At 41.6% G+C, this 16,915-nt stretch overlaps 1 protein-coding gene across 2 annotated transcripts in view; it reads left to right on the top strand.

Annotated features, from left to right (window-relative positions):
• The window catches only part of SAMD4A (sterile alpha motif domain containing 4A), a 149,735-nt gene extending 133,267 nt beyond the window's left edge, over positions 1–16,468 (top strand). For both annotated transcript variants that reach the window (XM_087728307.1, XM_087728301.1), the window contains 4 exons: positions 4–205; positions 5,641–5,767; positions 8,638–8,721; positions 15,169–16,468. In XM_087728307.1, the coding sequence (XP_087584433.1) occupies positions 4–205; positions 5,641–5,767; positions 8,638–8,721; positions 15,169–15,197 (442 nt within the window). In that variant the 3' untranslated portion in view covers positions 15,198–16,468. The remainder of the gene's footprint in view (positions 1–3; positions 206–5,640; positions 5,768–8,637; positions 8,722–15,168) is intronic.
• The last annotated feature ends 447 nt before the right edge of the window (positions 16,469–16,915 follow it).

Below are 16,915 nucleotides of genomic sequence, written 5' to 3'. Positions count from 1 at the left end.
CAGCCGAGGTTTTGGCCAGTCAAACTCCTTACCGACAGCTGGATCTGCAGGTGCAGGAATGGGCAGAAGAAACCCACGCCAATTCCAAATTCCCTCTCGAAATCTCCCCACTACACGGCTGGGGCTTTTGGGTCCCAGTGGCCTCCTAGGTGCCAGCCAGCGCAATGGAGCTGCCAACCCCACCATCTTAAAGCAAGGAAGACAGGTGGGTGTCCATCAACTTGTGGGTGATTCCTCAAGGGCACAGAGCCTGTGATAAAATGAGGTAGAAAAGGGTAGTGCAAGCTAGAAGGAACTACTTCAAAAGTGAGGTGGGTGGATTGTCCCTCAGTGAAAAACCTCCCTACAGATTTGTCCAATGTTGTCATTGGCCCCCTTGGGGTTTTCTGTGACCGAACAGAAGCATTATCTAAATAAAGGTTAGGTGAAATTAACAGGCGCTGCTGCCAGAAGGTGAAGAGATAATCACTAATTTTGATGACTTTAGAAAGTATTTATATAGATATGTGCCAGAGAACTCTGCAAAAAGGCATCTAACTAGCGTATTTTTCAGAGTATGATGCACCTTTTTCCCCAAAAAAAGGTGGAAATCTAGGTGCATCTTATACACTGAACACAGCATTTTTGGCCTACTGAAACCCTGCCCCCTTTGCAAAAATGGACATGCAGAGGGTTTGGTAGGCTTGCAAAGTGCTTCTGGGAAGGGTAAAAATGAGCAAAAAAACGGTTATTTTTGCTCGGTTTTGCCCCCACCCCCACCCCCTCAGGAGCACTCTGCAAGCCTCCCAAAGCCTCTGCATTCCCCCCCCCCTTTTTTTTTGCAAAAACGAGGCGTGCAGAGGGCTTGGGAGGCCTGCAGAGTGCAAAAAAAAATTTTTTAATTTATCTCTTCAAAATCTTGGTGCATCTTATACTCCAGTGCGTCTTATAGTCTGAATAGTATGGTATGTTAACTAAACAAATTCCCCCTTTTATAAACATTCGTATCAAGATGTAGTATAGGTAATCCTCAACTTACAACCATTCATTTAATGACTGTTTGAAATTACAGTGGCATAAAAAAGGTGCCTTATGCACTTAAGACACATGATCAAAATCTGGGCTCTTGGCAACTGGAATGCTTTTACGGTGTTTGCAGCATCCCTGGATCATGTGATTGCCATTTTCCACCTTCTCAGCCCACAAAGTCAATGGAGAAAAAGTGTCTATGGAGATTCTCAATCACCAAGGTCATGGTTGTCCTAAAGATGCTTTTCAGAAAGGGAAGTGGACTTACTTGGATTTTTCTTTCTTTGAAAGCATTTCACTTCTCATCCAAGAAGCTTCTTCAGTTCAATTCAGCCTCTTGGATGAGAAGGAAAATGTTTTCAAGGAAAAAAAAACAAGGAAGTCAAGATGCCTTTTGGAAGAGTACATCTGGGTCAATGGGAAAAGCTGGGTTCTCTTTACAATCATGTGATTTACTTACCACTGCATTGATTTGCTTAAGAATTGTGGGGAAATGTCATAGAATTGGGCATGCCTTACTTATCAACGGGAATTCTGGTTCCAATTGGAGTCATAAGCTGAGAACCACCTGTATATTTTGCAAATGTCAGTGTTCTATAGCAATAGCAGTAGACTTATATACCGCTTCATAGGCCTTTCAGGCCTCTCTAAGCGGTTTTACAGAGAGTCAGCATATTGCCCCCAACAATCTGGGTCCTCATTTTACCCACCTCGGAAGGATGGAAGGCTGAGTCAACCCTGAGCCGGTGAGATTTGAACTGCTGACCTGCTGATCTAGCAGTAGCCTGCAGTGCTGCATTTAACCACTGCGCCACCTTGGCTCTTAAGTGTTGAAAGAAACATGCATCCATTTCATTGCCATGATGCTGTTTTCATTGGTTCACCGACAAAACCGCGAAGCCCTTATCCGCACTGACATAAGTGCGGAGGGCAAATCCGCGCCGTCCGAAGCGCTAAGGGAAAAGGCGAACCTACCACGATGACATAACCGCGGAGGGAAAATCCGCGCCTTCCAAGGCACTCAGCACCTTAACCCTAAACCTAAACCTAACCCTAACCTAAGCCTAAGCCTAACCCAAACCTAACCCTAACCTAACCCTAACCCTAAACCTAACCCCAAACCAAACCCCTACACCTAATCCTAACCCTTATCTTAATTTAAATCGGCTTTCTGTCGCCGCGCTGTTGTCGCTGCGGTGATGACGTCACGGTGATGACGTCGCGGCTTTAGTGTCACGGTTTTATAACCGCTATTTTGACGAGCGCGGTTTTGTCGGGCCATGGTTTTCATTGGAGTATCTGGCAGGCAGTTGTTGAAAACTGATAGTCTTTAATCTAAAACTGTCCTTCCAAAGATGGCACTCTTCAGAAAAAGTGATTTTTTTTTAACTGGCGGAATTCCTAGGGCCCTGATGGCAAACCTATGGCACGCAGAGTCCTCTGTGGGCACATGCACCGTCACCAACTGCTCTTCTAATTTCCAGCAGCGCACATGGACACTGGCCAGCTGGTCTTCGAGAGCACCGGAAAATGGCCTGAAAATGGCTCGGGGAAACAAAATCAGCCTAAAAAACAGGCATGCGTGAGCCACCCAGCTGGTCTTTGGATTTTCAGTGCTCCGTTACACACATATAATACAATAATACAATAGCAGAGTTGGAAGGCACCTTGGAGGTCTTCTAGTCCAACCCCCTGCCTAGGCAGGAAATCCTATTCCGTTTCAGACAGATGGCTATCCAACATCTTCTTAAAGACTTCCAGTGTTGGGGCATTCACAACCTCTTGAGGCAAGCTGTTCCGCTGATTAATTGTTCTAACTGTCAGGAAATTTCTCCTCAGTTCTAAGTTGTTTCTCTCCTTGATTAGTTTCCATCCATTGCTTCTTGTTCTACCCTCAGGTGCCTTGGAAAATAGTTTGACTCCTTCTTCTTTATGGCAGCCTCTGAGATATTGGAACACTGCTATCATGTCTCCCCTAGTCCTTCTTTTCATTTACTAGACATACCCAGTTCCTTCAACCATTCTTCATATTTTTGAGTCTCCAGTCCCCTAATCATCTTTGTTGCTCTTCTCTGCACTCTTTCTAGAGTCTCCACATCTTTTCTACATTGTGGCGACCAAAACTGAATGCAGTATTCCAAGTGTGGCCTTACCAAGGCATTATAAAGTGGTATTAACACTTCACGTGATCTTGATTCTATCCCTCTGTTTACGCAGCCTAGAACTGTGTTGGCTTTTTTGGCAGCTGCTGCACACTGCTGGCTCATATTTAAATGGTTGTCCGCTAGGACTCCAAGATCCCTCTCACAGTTACTACTATTGAGCAAGGCACCACCTATACTGTACCTGTGCATTTCGTTTTTGTTTCCTAAATGTAGAACCTTACTCTTTTCACCATTGAATTTCATTTTGTTAGATAGTGCCCAATATGCATATGCATGCACGCGCATTCTGGTTTGGGCACTCAGTGCCAAAAAGGTTCTCCATCACTCTCCTAGGATCTGTGCGGGAATCTTGGGCATTATACTATCATCCTTGGACATGTACATTTGTCCATTGGAGGAAAAGCTGATCTAAAATTACAAGGCCACTTGTACATGTGTATGATTCAGAGTTACGGAATTTTTTCTCTTTTATGGAAAAAAGAAGTATTTATCATCCACGTAAAGTTCCTTTGTTACTCTCTTTCCAGTTTCGTCGAACGCTTACATTGAATTTTCAGTTTAGCAAACGAAAAATGAAAGAGATTGCACTGGCCAAAATAGTCTGCAGGCATTTCCTGTTTTCACTGTTTTCAGTGCTGTAAAGAGGTCCTGTAAAGGGGATGAGTGTTGCCGAGGGAGGAAAAATAAAATGCTTTGAGTGCAGGAGAGAGAGGGGCCATTAGTGAAGTTCTTAGTCTGGCCTGTTCAAAAAGCAAAAGCAGCATTTGGTTGTTTAAACAGAGACTGTATAGGACAAACGCAAGCAATTATGTGACTTATGGTTGCAAGTTTGGTGAATTTGAAGAGTTCTCGTCTTCAAAAAAAGGGTGGGGGGGAACAGACCCAGGAAACTACAGATCAATCAGCCCAACACAACAGAGGTGGGTTCGGTTCAGCCGAATAGGTAGTAACACCCATGCATCTGAACCGGTTCTATTGGCGGCGCTGTAGGCAGCGCCATCTTGTTTTTTGCTTCTGCGCATGCCCGAAGCACATCCCTGAGCAAACTGGCAGTAAAAGAATCCAGAACCCACCCCGCAACACAAATACCTGGGGAAATGCTGGAAAAAATAACCGTTAAAACACAAAACAAGATCCAGTTTGCTTTTATGCAGAAACATAAGACAAAAACACATCCAACAAGAGACTCTGAAGCCAAAGTCTAGGGAAACAATCAAGGAGAATATAAGTGGAATAGAAGTGATCCAATGTCCCAACTTCCTCTGTCTATTTTTGCCCCAGGCTCAAAAGGTAAAAGAGACGTCTTGCTAGAGAATGAAGTCAATGGCCAATGGCAGCAGCACTCATGGCCCTTCAGTGTGATCCAGCCAGATATCATTGAAATTGTTCATTAGTCAGATATGATAAAATCAATTACAGGTAGTCCTTGATCAATGAGACCACAGTTGGGAGTAGACTTTCCACTGCTGATGAAGGCGGTTGTTAGTGAGTCATGCCCAACTTTCTTGTCATGGTCACTAAATGAATCACTGCAGTTGTTAAGTGGATCAGGCAGTCATTAAGTGAGTCTGGCTTCTTCCTTTGATTTGGCTTGTTGGAAACTGCTGTTCCCAGATTGGAAATGATGATCGCACGACCCAGGATGCTGCATCCATAAATATATGGCAGTTGTCAAATGCCCAGATTTTGATTGTGTTATTGTGCTGATACTGCAACAGTCATTAAGTGTGAGGTAAATTACTTTTTCCAGTGGCGTTGTAATTTCAAACAGCCCTCCAACCTGCTTCAAATTTCAAACCTCTTCTAACCTATTTCAGATACATTTGCCCATACAGGTAGTAAGTGGTTGTAAGTTGAGGCCTACAGTATGTGCAGATGCATTTTAAGTGGGTTGGGGGAGGTTCCACCGAATTACAGAAGGACGGAAGAGTTCCTGAAATGAACTGTTTTACTGCCCCCTTTCCAAAAGCAGGGCAATTGTCCCTTTTCTGGTGAAATCTGGCACACTAGCAAATTGGCCTTCTGGTATACTGTATTTTTCAGAGTATCAGACGAACCAAGATTTTGAAGAGGTCAATTTAAAAAAGGTTTTTTGCACTCTGCAGGCCTCTCTTAAGAGGCTTGTAGAGTGCTCCTGGGAGCTTGGGGGGGGGGCAAAAACAAGCAAAAAATGGCCCTTTTTCGCTCATTTTTGCCCTCCCCAGCCCCCAAGAGCATTTTGCAGTATTCTCCCAAACCCTCTGCACATCCATTTTTGCGAAGGGGGCGGGGTATCAGGGGGCCAAAAATGTTGTATTCAGTGTATAAGACGCACCCAGATTTTTACCCTCTTGGGGGGGGAGGTGCGTTTTATACTCCAAAAAATACGGTAATTCTGTAGGGATTATAATGTTGCTAGGGTCCCTTGCTTTTCTGCATTCATTGCTTGCCTTATTTTAACAACGCATGCTCTGTTGTCCCTCCATAGAATCTTTGGTTTGCAAATCCAGGAGGAAGTAACAGTATGCCCAGCCGAAGCCATAGTTCTGTACAGAGGACCCGTTCACTGCCCGTCCACACCTCTCCTCAGACCATGCTTATGTTTCAGCAACCTGGTAAGTCTGATCAGTTTTCTTCTTTCTCTGGGCTCAATCACCTTCTTATTGCCCCACTGAAAGGGTGATGGCCATATGAAAAGTATGGCTTGTTAACAATTCCTTTGGGAAGACCTTTAAAAGTGGTGATTTGGTAAGGCTAGAAAGGGGTGAATTCTTCCCTCACCCCACCTTTTGTGTCAGATTGAATTAGAAATAAGTAATTTTCCCTTGAGCTAAAAAACATTGAACTTTGGTCTAAGTGTTGTGGTTCGCCTGCGAAGCTGGCAGCAGAGTCAGACAGCGAGGAGGTTGGGGAGGAACATGGCCCGGTCTTGGAAGGCTTGGATGAGGGCTTTGCATCAGAGGCAGAGAGGGGGCCAGGGCCATCTGGGAGTTATGTGCTGCCTCCGGAGCCTCCAGAGTCAGTCAGCAGCGAGGCAGAGGAACAGACTCCCCCTGTTCCCAGTGCACCCATGCACAGAGCTGTCAGAAGGCAAGAACAGTTAAGATAGAAGGCTCGACTCAGGAGTAAGGTTTGGATTTCCCCCTCCTATAGGACATAATAGAGGAGCAAAGGCACGTGAGCCTTTGCAGGAAGCAACTTGGTTCATGCTGGTCAGTTTACATTCTGAAGCTCCGTTCTGACTCATTGCTCCTTGTGGCCTTGCCAAGCTAATTGCCATTTAAGTCTTTCAAAGAAGATAAAGATGGATGCTTATCAGCCTGAGGTCTTTGGCAGCCTACAGTAGGACTCGTTACAACTGTTTGGGACTCATTACGGTCTGTGAATGAACATAATTCACAGCCTTTGAAATGAAAAGAGGGTTTTTTGGGACTAAGCTTGTGCTTTTTACTATATCAGGAAGCCTAGGTCAGAACACTAATAATCATCTGTCATGATTTGAATAGCAGTTATTTTTAGCATAGTGCAGGAAAATTATCTTGAGGGTTTTTTTTGGTACCAGCTCCTATTTACTTTGATGAAACAAAATTTCATTGGATTTATTACAGAGAAATTGCACATTTTGATGACATTTTCGGCGTGAATTAGGGTGTTCTTGAACTTGGTTATGAGAAAGTCAACTAATAGGAGCCCTCCCACTGGCTTCCCATTTTTCTTTTCTTTTAAAAACCCTCTAGGAAAATTTCATGAGGGAACACCTTCCACGTGTCTTTTTAAGACTGGGAAATCTGGGCAGTGAGGGAGACCTTAAAATGGTAGCAAGAGGAATAATAGAAAATAAAGCCCGCAATAACATTACTGCCTCTTCCAAAACTCAGCAAAACACTATCTGGAGAAATTCAAAAGAAATTCTCAAGCACCTTGAAAATAAGATAGAAAAACAGAAGCCTAATTCATGGGAAAAGAAACCTAAGCAATTACCATAGAGTACATAAGTCCTGGACTTATGACCACAATTGAGCCCAAAATTTACATTGCTAAGCGAGGCAGTTGTTAAGTGAGTTTTGTTTCATTTTGCAACCTTTCTTGCCACAGTTGTTAAGTGAATCACTGCAATTGTTAAGTAACACAGTTGTTAATTGAATCTGGATTCCCCATTAACTTTGCTTGTCAGAAGATCACACAAGGTGGATTACATGACCCTGGGACTCTGCAGCCGTCATAAATGCATGCCAATTGCGTCTAAATTTTTATCCTATGACCATGGGCTGCTGTAAAGTGTGAAAATGGTCATAAGTCACTTTTTTCAGTGCTATTGTAACTTCAAGCAGTCACTAAACAAATGATTGTAAATCAAGGACTACACGTACAGATTCTGGCACAGCATTAGTTATTAATATTTATTATTTTATTTTCTCGTGTTTAATGTTTTATCAGTTTATTTGGTTGTAATCCACCTAGAATCACCTCTAGGTGAGATGGAATACATTCATTATTTTCTTATAGAACTATTCACACACACAAATGCTAATGGAAGAGACAAACCCTATCAGGCAATAAATCCGCTTCAAGAATTAGTTTCAGGGAAAATAATTTTGATTCCCCAAAATTGTGACTGGGCTCTACCCTCTTTAATTGATTCCATTGAAATAAGCAGGGATATTTACAAGGAATATCGTGTTAAACCATGACTTGTTTAACCATAGTTTATTAAGCCCCACTTAACAGAGTTCATAGATCATGCTAAGTTGAAATAGTGACTTGCAGATATGCAGGATGCTAACAAATCACAAATAAATAAACAACTTGTGGAATCATTTAGAATTCATAATGGTTACACAGAATGAAGTCAGAATGAAATAAACCTCATTATGACTTACCATGTCCTAGAAATATGCTGAAAGTGTTAGGAATATGGAGCAATTAGCTTCTAGATTTTTGTAACAGGGATGGTGAATTCTGGAGAAAGATCTCATCATAAGATGCCAAGTATTGTGAAGAAGAGGAAAGTTAGAGATGGCATCAAATTGGCTCAGTCTCTGTGAACTCTGTGAACAAAAGCACAATTTGCTCCTAACTTTATTTAAATAAAAGTTGAAAGTGTATGTTTTATTCATCCATCTATTTCTGGCCCAATTGTGCATCCTTCTCCATAGCATGTTGTTGTCTTCTGTCTTAATTAGCATCTTCGGTAGACATAGGTATTGCAAGGAATTGAAGTCTTATTGTAATACATCTTCTTGGCTAGAATTAATTGTCGCTTGCTGGTGGGATTATACCATCTTCAGATGGCTTCAAAATTATCTAGAAGAATTGAGAGAACTGTTGTTGAGTCTAAAGTAAGGAAGTCCTAAATTTTTTTCTTTAAAAAAATCACACCTTGCAATAGCTATACCCTAAAGTTCTGTTTAGCTAGAGGAAAAACCTTTCAAATAATAGTGGCAATTCTCATCTCCTATATTTAGTCCTCTTGTTATCTTTGCAGAGTTCCAGGTCCCAGTGACAGAACCTGATATCAATAATAGGCTGGAGTCCTTGTGCCTGAGTATGACTGAACATGCCCTAGGAGGTAAAAGCTATTATTATTTTTTTCTTCTCTCTTTTATGCTGAGATTAAAATTGCATCAAGCCTTTCTGATACCGTGATCCCCAAGGCTCAGACGCCTGCTACTTGGGTAATAGGGATTTAATATTTGAAAGCTGCATATATGCAATCTCTTATTTTTGCCTTTGGCTTGGTAATCTTTGCAGTTTCAGACTTTCCTTCTCCGTGAGGCACATCAGCAGCTGGACATTACCATATTTTTTGGAGTATAAGAGGCACCAAGATTTTGAAGAGGCAAATTTAAAAAACGTTTTTGCACTCTGCAGACCTCCCAAAAATGGGTCTGTTTTTTGTCCAAAAAAGGGCATGCATAGCCTTTAGGAGGCTTGTGGAATGCTCCTGGGGGCTGTGGGTGCAAAAACAAGAAAAAAACAAGCCTTTTTTGCTCATTTTTGCCCTCCCCAACTCCAGAAGCACTCTGGAAGCCTCCTAAAGGCTATGCATGGCCATTTTTTCAAAAGGGGGGGGGGTCGGGAGGCCAAAAAGGCTTTAATTGGTGTATAAGACGCACCCAGATTTTCACCCTCTTTTTTGAGGGAAAAAGATGTGTTTTATACTCCAAAAAAAGTGTAATTCAGTTTTAAGCCAACCCCATTAGAAGCATTAGTGCTATTTGTACTTGTTCTCTGATCTTCCCCAATAGCTCATCAGGTTGCTTCCAACCCAGGGGATCACCTGCCAGTCTAATGTTGGCTTTGTCCTAGTTGGGAATGTGTGTTTCTGGAAAAATACTAGAGTGTGTTTGTCCCAAAGGTGCTTTTTCAAGAGGCAACTGGACTTTCTGGTTTTTCTTTGAAGACATTTTACTTCTCATCCAAGAAGCTTCTTGAGCTCTGACTGGATAATGGGGAATGGAAGGATTTAGACTCCTGGGTATAAATCCTTACTCCCTGGGTAAGGAGTAGAAATCCTTTCATTCCCCATCATCCAGTCAGAACTGAAGAAGCTTCTTGGATGATTAGCGAAATGTCTTCAAAGAAAAAACAGAAAGTCCAGTTGCTTCTTCAAAAAGCACTTTTGGGACAACCATGACCTGGATGCCTGAGAATCTCCATAGACAACTAGAATGTGTTGCCACTTTCTTCTACAGTAGATGATATGGTATCTGATTCCTCATCTATCACCTAACCATTATCTATGTCTCAAGTGGGCCTGGAAGCATCCAGGTCAAGCCTTGATTATAAGAAGAGTAAAATCATGTAGAGTTAAAATAAACATTAAAAACACTCCACAGGGCATGGTAAAAAAATAATAATTAAAAAGTAGTGCATTCAAACTCTGCCTTTTTAAAAAAAATGTTTCACACATAAATAAAATAGGCAGAGCTTTTATCAAACCATCCTGGCCACCGTCTTCCATTTTGGACCATATCCTAGAAACAATCCTGAAAACATTCATTAGAAGCAACAGTTGCTAAAATCAATAAAAGCAGTGGAAGTCCAAAGAGGAGACCCCTAGAACAGCGATGGCTAACCTTTTTCCCATTGCGTGCCAAATGTGGGGGGAGTGCAGGGGTCGTGCTTTCTAGGAGCCTGGGGAGGGCAAAAACAGCACACACACACCCGGAGGCCTTTAGGAGACTTCCCTGAAGCCTCCAGAGGGCGAAGAATGGCTGAAAAAGAAGGCTGAAGAGAGCTGATAGCGCAACGCCTCGCGTGCCCTAACAAATGGCTCCGTGTGCCTTGGGTTCGTCATCACGGTCCTAGAAGATGAATCAGAATTTTAATATGTAACCAGAAAGGACATGAAGCTGATGGTTTGTATACTCACGATACAAAGTCATTCATTTTCAGCCCAACCCACCTCACAGGAAAGAGGAAGAAGATGGTGTGTTGTATATGTTTGCCGCCTTGAGTTATTTGTAAAAATATTAAAGGCAGGATATAAATACATCATCATCATCATCACCATAGCTAATGAATAATTATAATAATTATAATAATTATTATTATAGCTAATGAATAATTCGCTAATAAATAATTATAGCTAATGAAGAAGTACTGGGTGAAGTTGAAATTAAACAAGGCATTTTCCAGAGCGATTCCCTTTCACCCCTACTTTTATACTCTCAATTCTACCACTGACAATCATTTTGAAGAAGATGAACTATGGATATGAACTTGCAAAGAAAGGACTGAAAATCTCGCACTTGGTGTACGTGGATGATTTGAAGCTGTTTGAACTGAATTTATTAATTGAAAGCACAAAAGAATTTAGCTAAGACATTGGTATGCAGTTTGGAATTGACAAATGGCAACCAAAGCAGGCAAGGTCACAGAAGATGATGGAATAGAACTTGAGAATGAAGAAATGATAAAGGCAGTAAAACCAAAAGAAGGCTACAAGTACTTGGGGATTTTAGAGGCCTCTGACTTGATGCATAATAAAGTCAAGGAATTAACTTCAGCCAAGTACATTCAACAAATTCGCAAGATATTAAAGTCCAAATTGAGTAGAGGAAACATCATAAAAACCATAATACCTGGGCCATACCTGTGATTCAATACTCTGCAGGAATAATTGACTGGACCCAGATGGAGTTGGACAATTTGGACAGAAAAACAAGGAAACCTATGACAATGAATCATGATTTGCACCCTAAAAGTGACGTTGACCGATTATATCTACCAAGAGCAGAGGGTGGTCGAGAATTCCTACAAGTAAAACAGACTGTGGAAGGAGAAAAACACAGCTTGAATGATTACATCCAGAAAAGTGAAGAACCAATGATTAAGGAAGTAAATAAAGGAGGCCTTTTAAAGACAACTAAGTCAAAAGCTGAATATAAGAAAGAAGTAATTGAGAAGCGAGATGAAAATTGGAAAAACAAAGCTATGCATAGCCAATACTTGAAATGTATTGAAGGCAAAGCTGACCAAAAGCTAACTTGGAACTGGTTAAGATCAGGAGCACTGAAAAAAGAAACAGAAGGCTTTATTTTGGCAGCTCAAGAACAAGCCTTAGCCACAAACTGCATGAAGGCAAAAATTCAACATGTTACCACCAACAGCAAATGTTGCCTCTGTAAAGAGAAAGATGAGACAGTCGATCACTTGATCAGTGGGCGTAGCAAAATTTCACAAACTGACTACCTACAACGCCATGACCACGTTGCTAAGATCATTTACTGGAAATTGTGCCAAAAGTTTGGATTTGAGTACAGCAAAAACCACTGGGACCATCAGGTTGAGAAGGTTTTAGAGAATGAGAAAGTCAAGATCTTGTGGGACTTCAGAATTCAGACTGACAGGCACTTGATCCACAACACACCTGACATAACAATAGTTGAAAAGAAAAAAGTATGGTTCATTGACATTGCAATACCTGGAGATGCACGAATTGAAGATAAACAGCAAGAAAAAATCACAAAATACCGGGACTTGCAAATTGAAGTTGAGCGACTGTGGAAAAAGAAATCATGTGTTGTCCCAATTGTAATTGGAGCCCTTGGAGCAATACCTAAAGGGCTACCTCGCTATTTGGAAATTTTAAATTTATCAGACTTGAACATTCTGATTCTACAAAAACAACCCTACTTGGAACAGCTTATATCCTCCGACGTTACCTTAACAGTTCCTAGGTCCTTGGTTAGGACTCGAGCTGTTGAGCTGCCAACCAGCCCCAAAGGCTGTGAATCTTACCAAAGATTAACCACATAATAATGATAATAACAACAACAACAACAATAAGAACAACAATAATAATAACAACAACAATAATAAACCAGCAAATTTATTTCATCGCTGTATGTGCAAATGTCCTGAGATTTTCCTGGCTTCTGAAAGAACTTCAGTTGGGTAGGCAGAAAAGGAAGGGGAAAAAAAAGACCTCTTTTGCTTTTAAAAGACATCTTGCAGAGACATTTCATAACAAGACTCTGCTCCCTATACATTATTTTTATTCTGAAGAGATCAAGCAAGGATTGTCCTTTCCATAACATCCTAAAAAGAGGGAAAAGGATTAAGGAGTTTTGAATTGATTTTTTTTCCACAGAACATTAAACAAGATAGGATTTTTTTCTATTAGAATAAACAGTAGAAGAAATGAAACTTAGATATTGGACCCACAAACGTTTGTTTGACTAACCACATTAACAGGGAGAACTGTAATAGCTGGCACTGGGGTAGGTAAGAATTAAATATAGTTGTGGGACTAAGGATGGACGGGCTGCCTCCATCCTTAACAAAACCCGCTGTGTCTCTTCTCCATATGTGCTTATGTAACTTACAAGCCGCAGCTTTACCAGCAGACTTCAAAAGTATTTCCTCTGTCTCGTTCCTGTGCTAAATGGAGAAAATTATGTAGGTTTGGGAGTTAGAAGGAGGGGGAGGCAGGAGGTGAAGTTTAAATAGACAGTGGCTCCTTTCCATTTCTTTTGCCCTCTTTGAAGTGATGTAGGGCTCCCAGATCTAAGCTGCAAAAGACTATTATTGTAAAGGTAAAGGTTCCCCTCGCACATATGTGGTAGTCGTTCCCAACTCTAGGGGGTGGTCCTCCTCTCTGTTTCAGAGCCGAAGAGGCAGTGCTGTCCTCTCCGTGGTCATGTGGCCGGCATGATTAAAGGCTGAAGGCGCACGGAACACTGTTACCTTCCCACCAAGATGGTGCCTATTTTTCTACTTGCAAATTTAAATGCTTTCGAACTGATAGGTTGGCAGAAGCTGGGACAAGTAACGGGAGCTCACTCCGTTACGTGACGCTAGGGATTCGAACAACCGAACTGCTGACCTTTCTGATCAACAAGTTCAGCGTCTTAGCCACTGAGCCACAGAAAACTTTAACTTCTCTGTCATCTAGGGGTTGTCCAGCTTTTTCCAGCCCAGCTCCATTGCTAAGTATTTAGAGATAGAAGCATGGTTCATCACGAGGACACACAGTAATGTGGCTTCTTTTGGACACTGAAGGTTATAAAGGATGCCTTGAGCATCAGAACCATATCAGCTGCGGCTTATTCTGTTAAATCATGGTCAAGAAAATCATTATTTAGCACAATGTGTGAACCAGTCTTTGCTGCAGTTGAAAGCCACCAAATAGAAAATCCTCCTGTTGAATGAACACATTTAGCTTAAAACAGAGACAGCAACAAGGTTCTTTAAGGTGAACGTTATAAAACTACCAACTGTCCAAGTGTAAAATGGTCACTAATAAAATACACAGTGCAACTAGTGATTTTTTGGGGGGAAAAGACAACTTTAATAAATACATGGAACCTTTGTTTATCCACTCCAACACATAGGAAGGAAACCACATCATTACCTCCTTCCTGGATAAAATCCCAGGTTTGTTGTCTATCAGTTCTAGCTAAAAGACACTGATGGTATTAGAATAGATGAGTGATCAGCTTGACCTGATGAAAAGTATTTTATTCTTTTCTTGAGGAGCTACCAAGAGAAAGAAGGGAAAGAAGCTGATGTCAGAAGGTTAACAACAGCTTGTTATTAAAGGCAAATCCACCAAATGATTTTGATGGAGTTACCAGGGTTGCTTCAGATGAGTGGATGGATGAATGAATGCGCTTTGGTGTTCTTTTTGCTATTAGTCATAGATCGCCATCTGTTGGATTTGCTGAAGCATTGTCCCCATAATGGCACATATAATAGTATCTCATTCACACAATATTGCAATGCTGAACAAATTGGAACAGGAAGGGATTTGGGATAGAAAGGGATTCTGCTCTTGTCTCCATTTGTCTTGTTCAAGTCCCCACTGACTCCAATTTATTAGAATGATTGTTACTTCGCTTCCTTTCTGGGAATCAGTCTTCAAGATGATCCCAGAGCTACCGCAGGAATGATTGGCCTTTTGAGGCAGTATGTGCCATTATTTGATTTTGTATAAAGTTAGATGTGTCTCTTTATCATTAAAGTTACAATGCCATTTTTGGGGGTGATCTTATCTTGCAAGCTTTCCTGTGGGAATACTGAAATCTAATGAGATTAGATATTCTTGCAAGGGCTTGGTTGGCCATATACAAATATTTAGCTTTTGTGGTTACTATTAAGCAGCATCCTGGAGGCGGTACTGCCAACCTCGCACTCTGGAAAATCTACTTTGATTGACTTAACCTGACCACCTGGTTCAACGTCTTTCCAAGAGAAACCAAAGTAATATTGGGATAGCAGTACAATTTATCCATCTCCTCACACTGCAGTTTCTCCCAGCATTGCTTGTGATGGGTAGGAGATATTTCCCAGTGGGCTGTATTTTTACCTATGATCCTCATTGCCAGATTGTATCTGAGGAAGGACTTGGTGGGAAGGGTTCGAAACATCCATGCCTTTCTTCACAAAGAAGGGTAGGTTGAGATCGGTTGGCCTTTGCATTACTCTACCCTCCCTGCTGCTGAATTGGAAAGCCGCCTGCTGTTCCTTTTGGGCAATGGGTTATCTAACAATGTCCAAATCTTTACAGATGGTGTTGACAGAACCTCAACTATCTAGAAGATGGAAGAATCTGCAGTGACAACGCTGGCCGTGAGAAAATTTGGCTGCTGGACCAGTGGTAGATTTCATGATGAGTCCCTTGTCATGCTAAGGATCCCTGGAGATACATTGCATCCTTTCATTGCTGTTTCCTTCTGTTCTTCTCTCTGCCTTCTCTCTCTTCTCCATCTCTGTTTCCTTTGTGAAGGGCTGCTTATCTTAATGGTTATGCCAGAAGCAACACAGCAATTGTGTCATCAGAGATAGCACATGCACACACAAAAACAACTTGGAGCAAGCAAAACAAGTTGGGGGACTTCACCTAAGGGCTGGCATCCCGGTGCATGTCTTAAAAGTATCTTAAGGGCAGGCATCTTAATAGCAAGGGAATAGGCAGAAGGTCTCCAGTGGAAATGGGGGTGAGTGGGGTGGGTGTTTGATGCAAGTGTTCTATATGAAGAAGGAGACCTTTAAGTATATTATTGACGCATGGTCAAGAAGAAGGGAATTGCACATTGTTTGTCTGTAAATATGAGCTGTATTTCACTGACATTCAAACCACAATGGGAGCTATGGTTTCATTGAGTGGGATAGAAAGGAAACTCAAAAGGCCAATTGGTTTTGCCTCAGTTACATTAAAAAAAAACTAGCTTTGAATCCTGAGCATTGTTTACATATGAAGGCGGATAGAAAAAAGCATGTTGCACGTGCTTCAAACTCCACCTTCCTTCTTCTGCAGAGAAACAATGGGGTAAAGCCAGCCTAGTTTCCAAACTTGACCTGGAGAGCCATCGTGCATGGATGGCCAATATCCCTGCTGCTCTGGGAAACTACCAGTGCCCCAGTCCCAATTGCCAAATTCCTGTATGAGATTGTATGTATGTGGTGCAGATAAAATCTCTTGAGACATCCAGTGGCTGGGATAAGGGCACCCCCAGAAGGAAGGGATACCAGCAGCTTTGGCTAGAATCAAGTCAAATCCTTCTGATCTTGGAGGAGCCAGGGATTCCCACTTTCCTTCTCATCTTGCCATTAATAATAGATCTTTTGCATGGTAACTGTGTGTGTGTGTGTGCGCGCGTGCGTGTGTGTGTATATTTCTTTTTTTCTTTTTGGCGTCATAGCAGGTTTTGCCTTTTTAAAGAATGTCAAAAGTTTCTAGAGAATTTCAGGCACTTATAACATTTTTGTTGACTTTCCAAGCTGGGCCAGAGCAGGATGCCAAAGAAATGCTGTAGAGCAGAAAGAAGAAAGGTTGAAGAGAGAGTCCTGTTCCTTTGATTTTGCAAGAGAGAGAGAGAGAGAGAGAGAGAGAGAGAGAGAGAGAGAGAGAGAGAGAGAGAGAGAGAGAGAGAGAGAGAGAGAATGAGAATGACACTTAAAGATGCTTCATTGAGGTTTGGCACTAGAACATTGGGATGCTCAAGAATAGCTTTATGAAAGTTAGTATCATTATACAGAACAGTCTTTTCTCTGAAAAAGAAGAGGCATATACCATATACACCATGGAGATTTCTTCTTGATCTTGGTTTGGTTTGCTAGCATTTGGAATTCAGAAGTTAGGGAAGCAAATTTACAACATCTGTTCCACCCCTAACTCTACCCCTGTTCCAAAGTATGATCTAGACAACAACTAAGAAACAATTAGCAAAACAGCATTATAATTGCAGCCTCATAACAGTGGTGTTGTAATCCAAAGATGAATAACAGTGGGCACCAGCTGCAATTGCTTCCAG

Source organism: Thamnophis sirtalis, unplaced genomic scaffold (assembly GCF_051295495.1).
Source record: "Thamnophis sirtalis isolate CommonGarterSnake01/CBP01778 unplaced genomic scaffold, rThaSir2_p1.2 scaffold_1, whole genome shotgun sequence".
Lineage (NCBI taxonomy): Eukaryota > Metazoa > Chordata > Lepidosauria > Squamata > Natricidae > Thamnophis > Thamnophis sirtalis.
The sequence above is the reverse complement of the archived record's forward strand: the minus strand, read 5'-3'. Positions and strand labels throughout refer to the sequence as shown.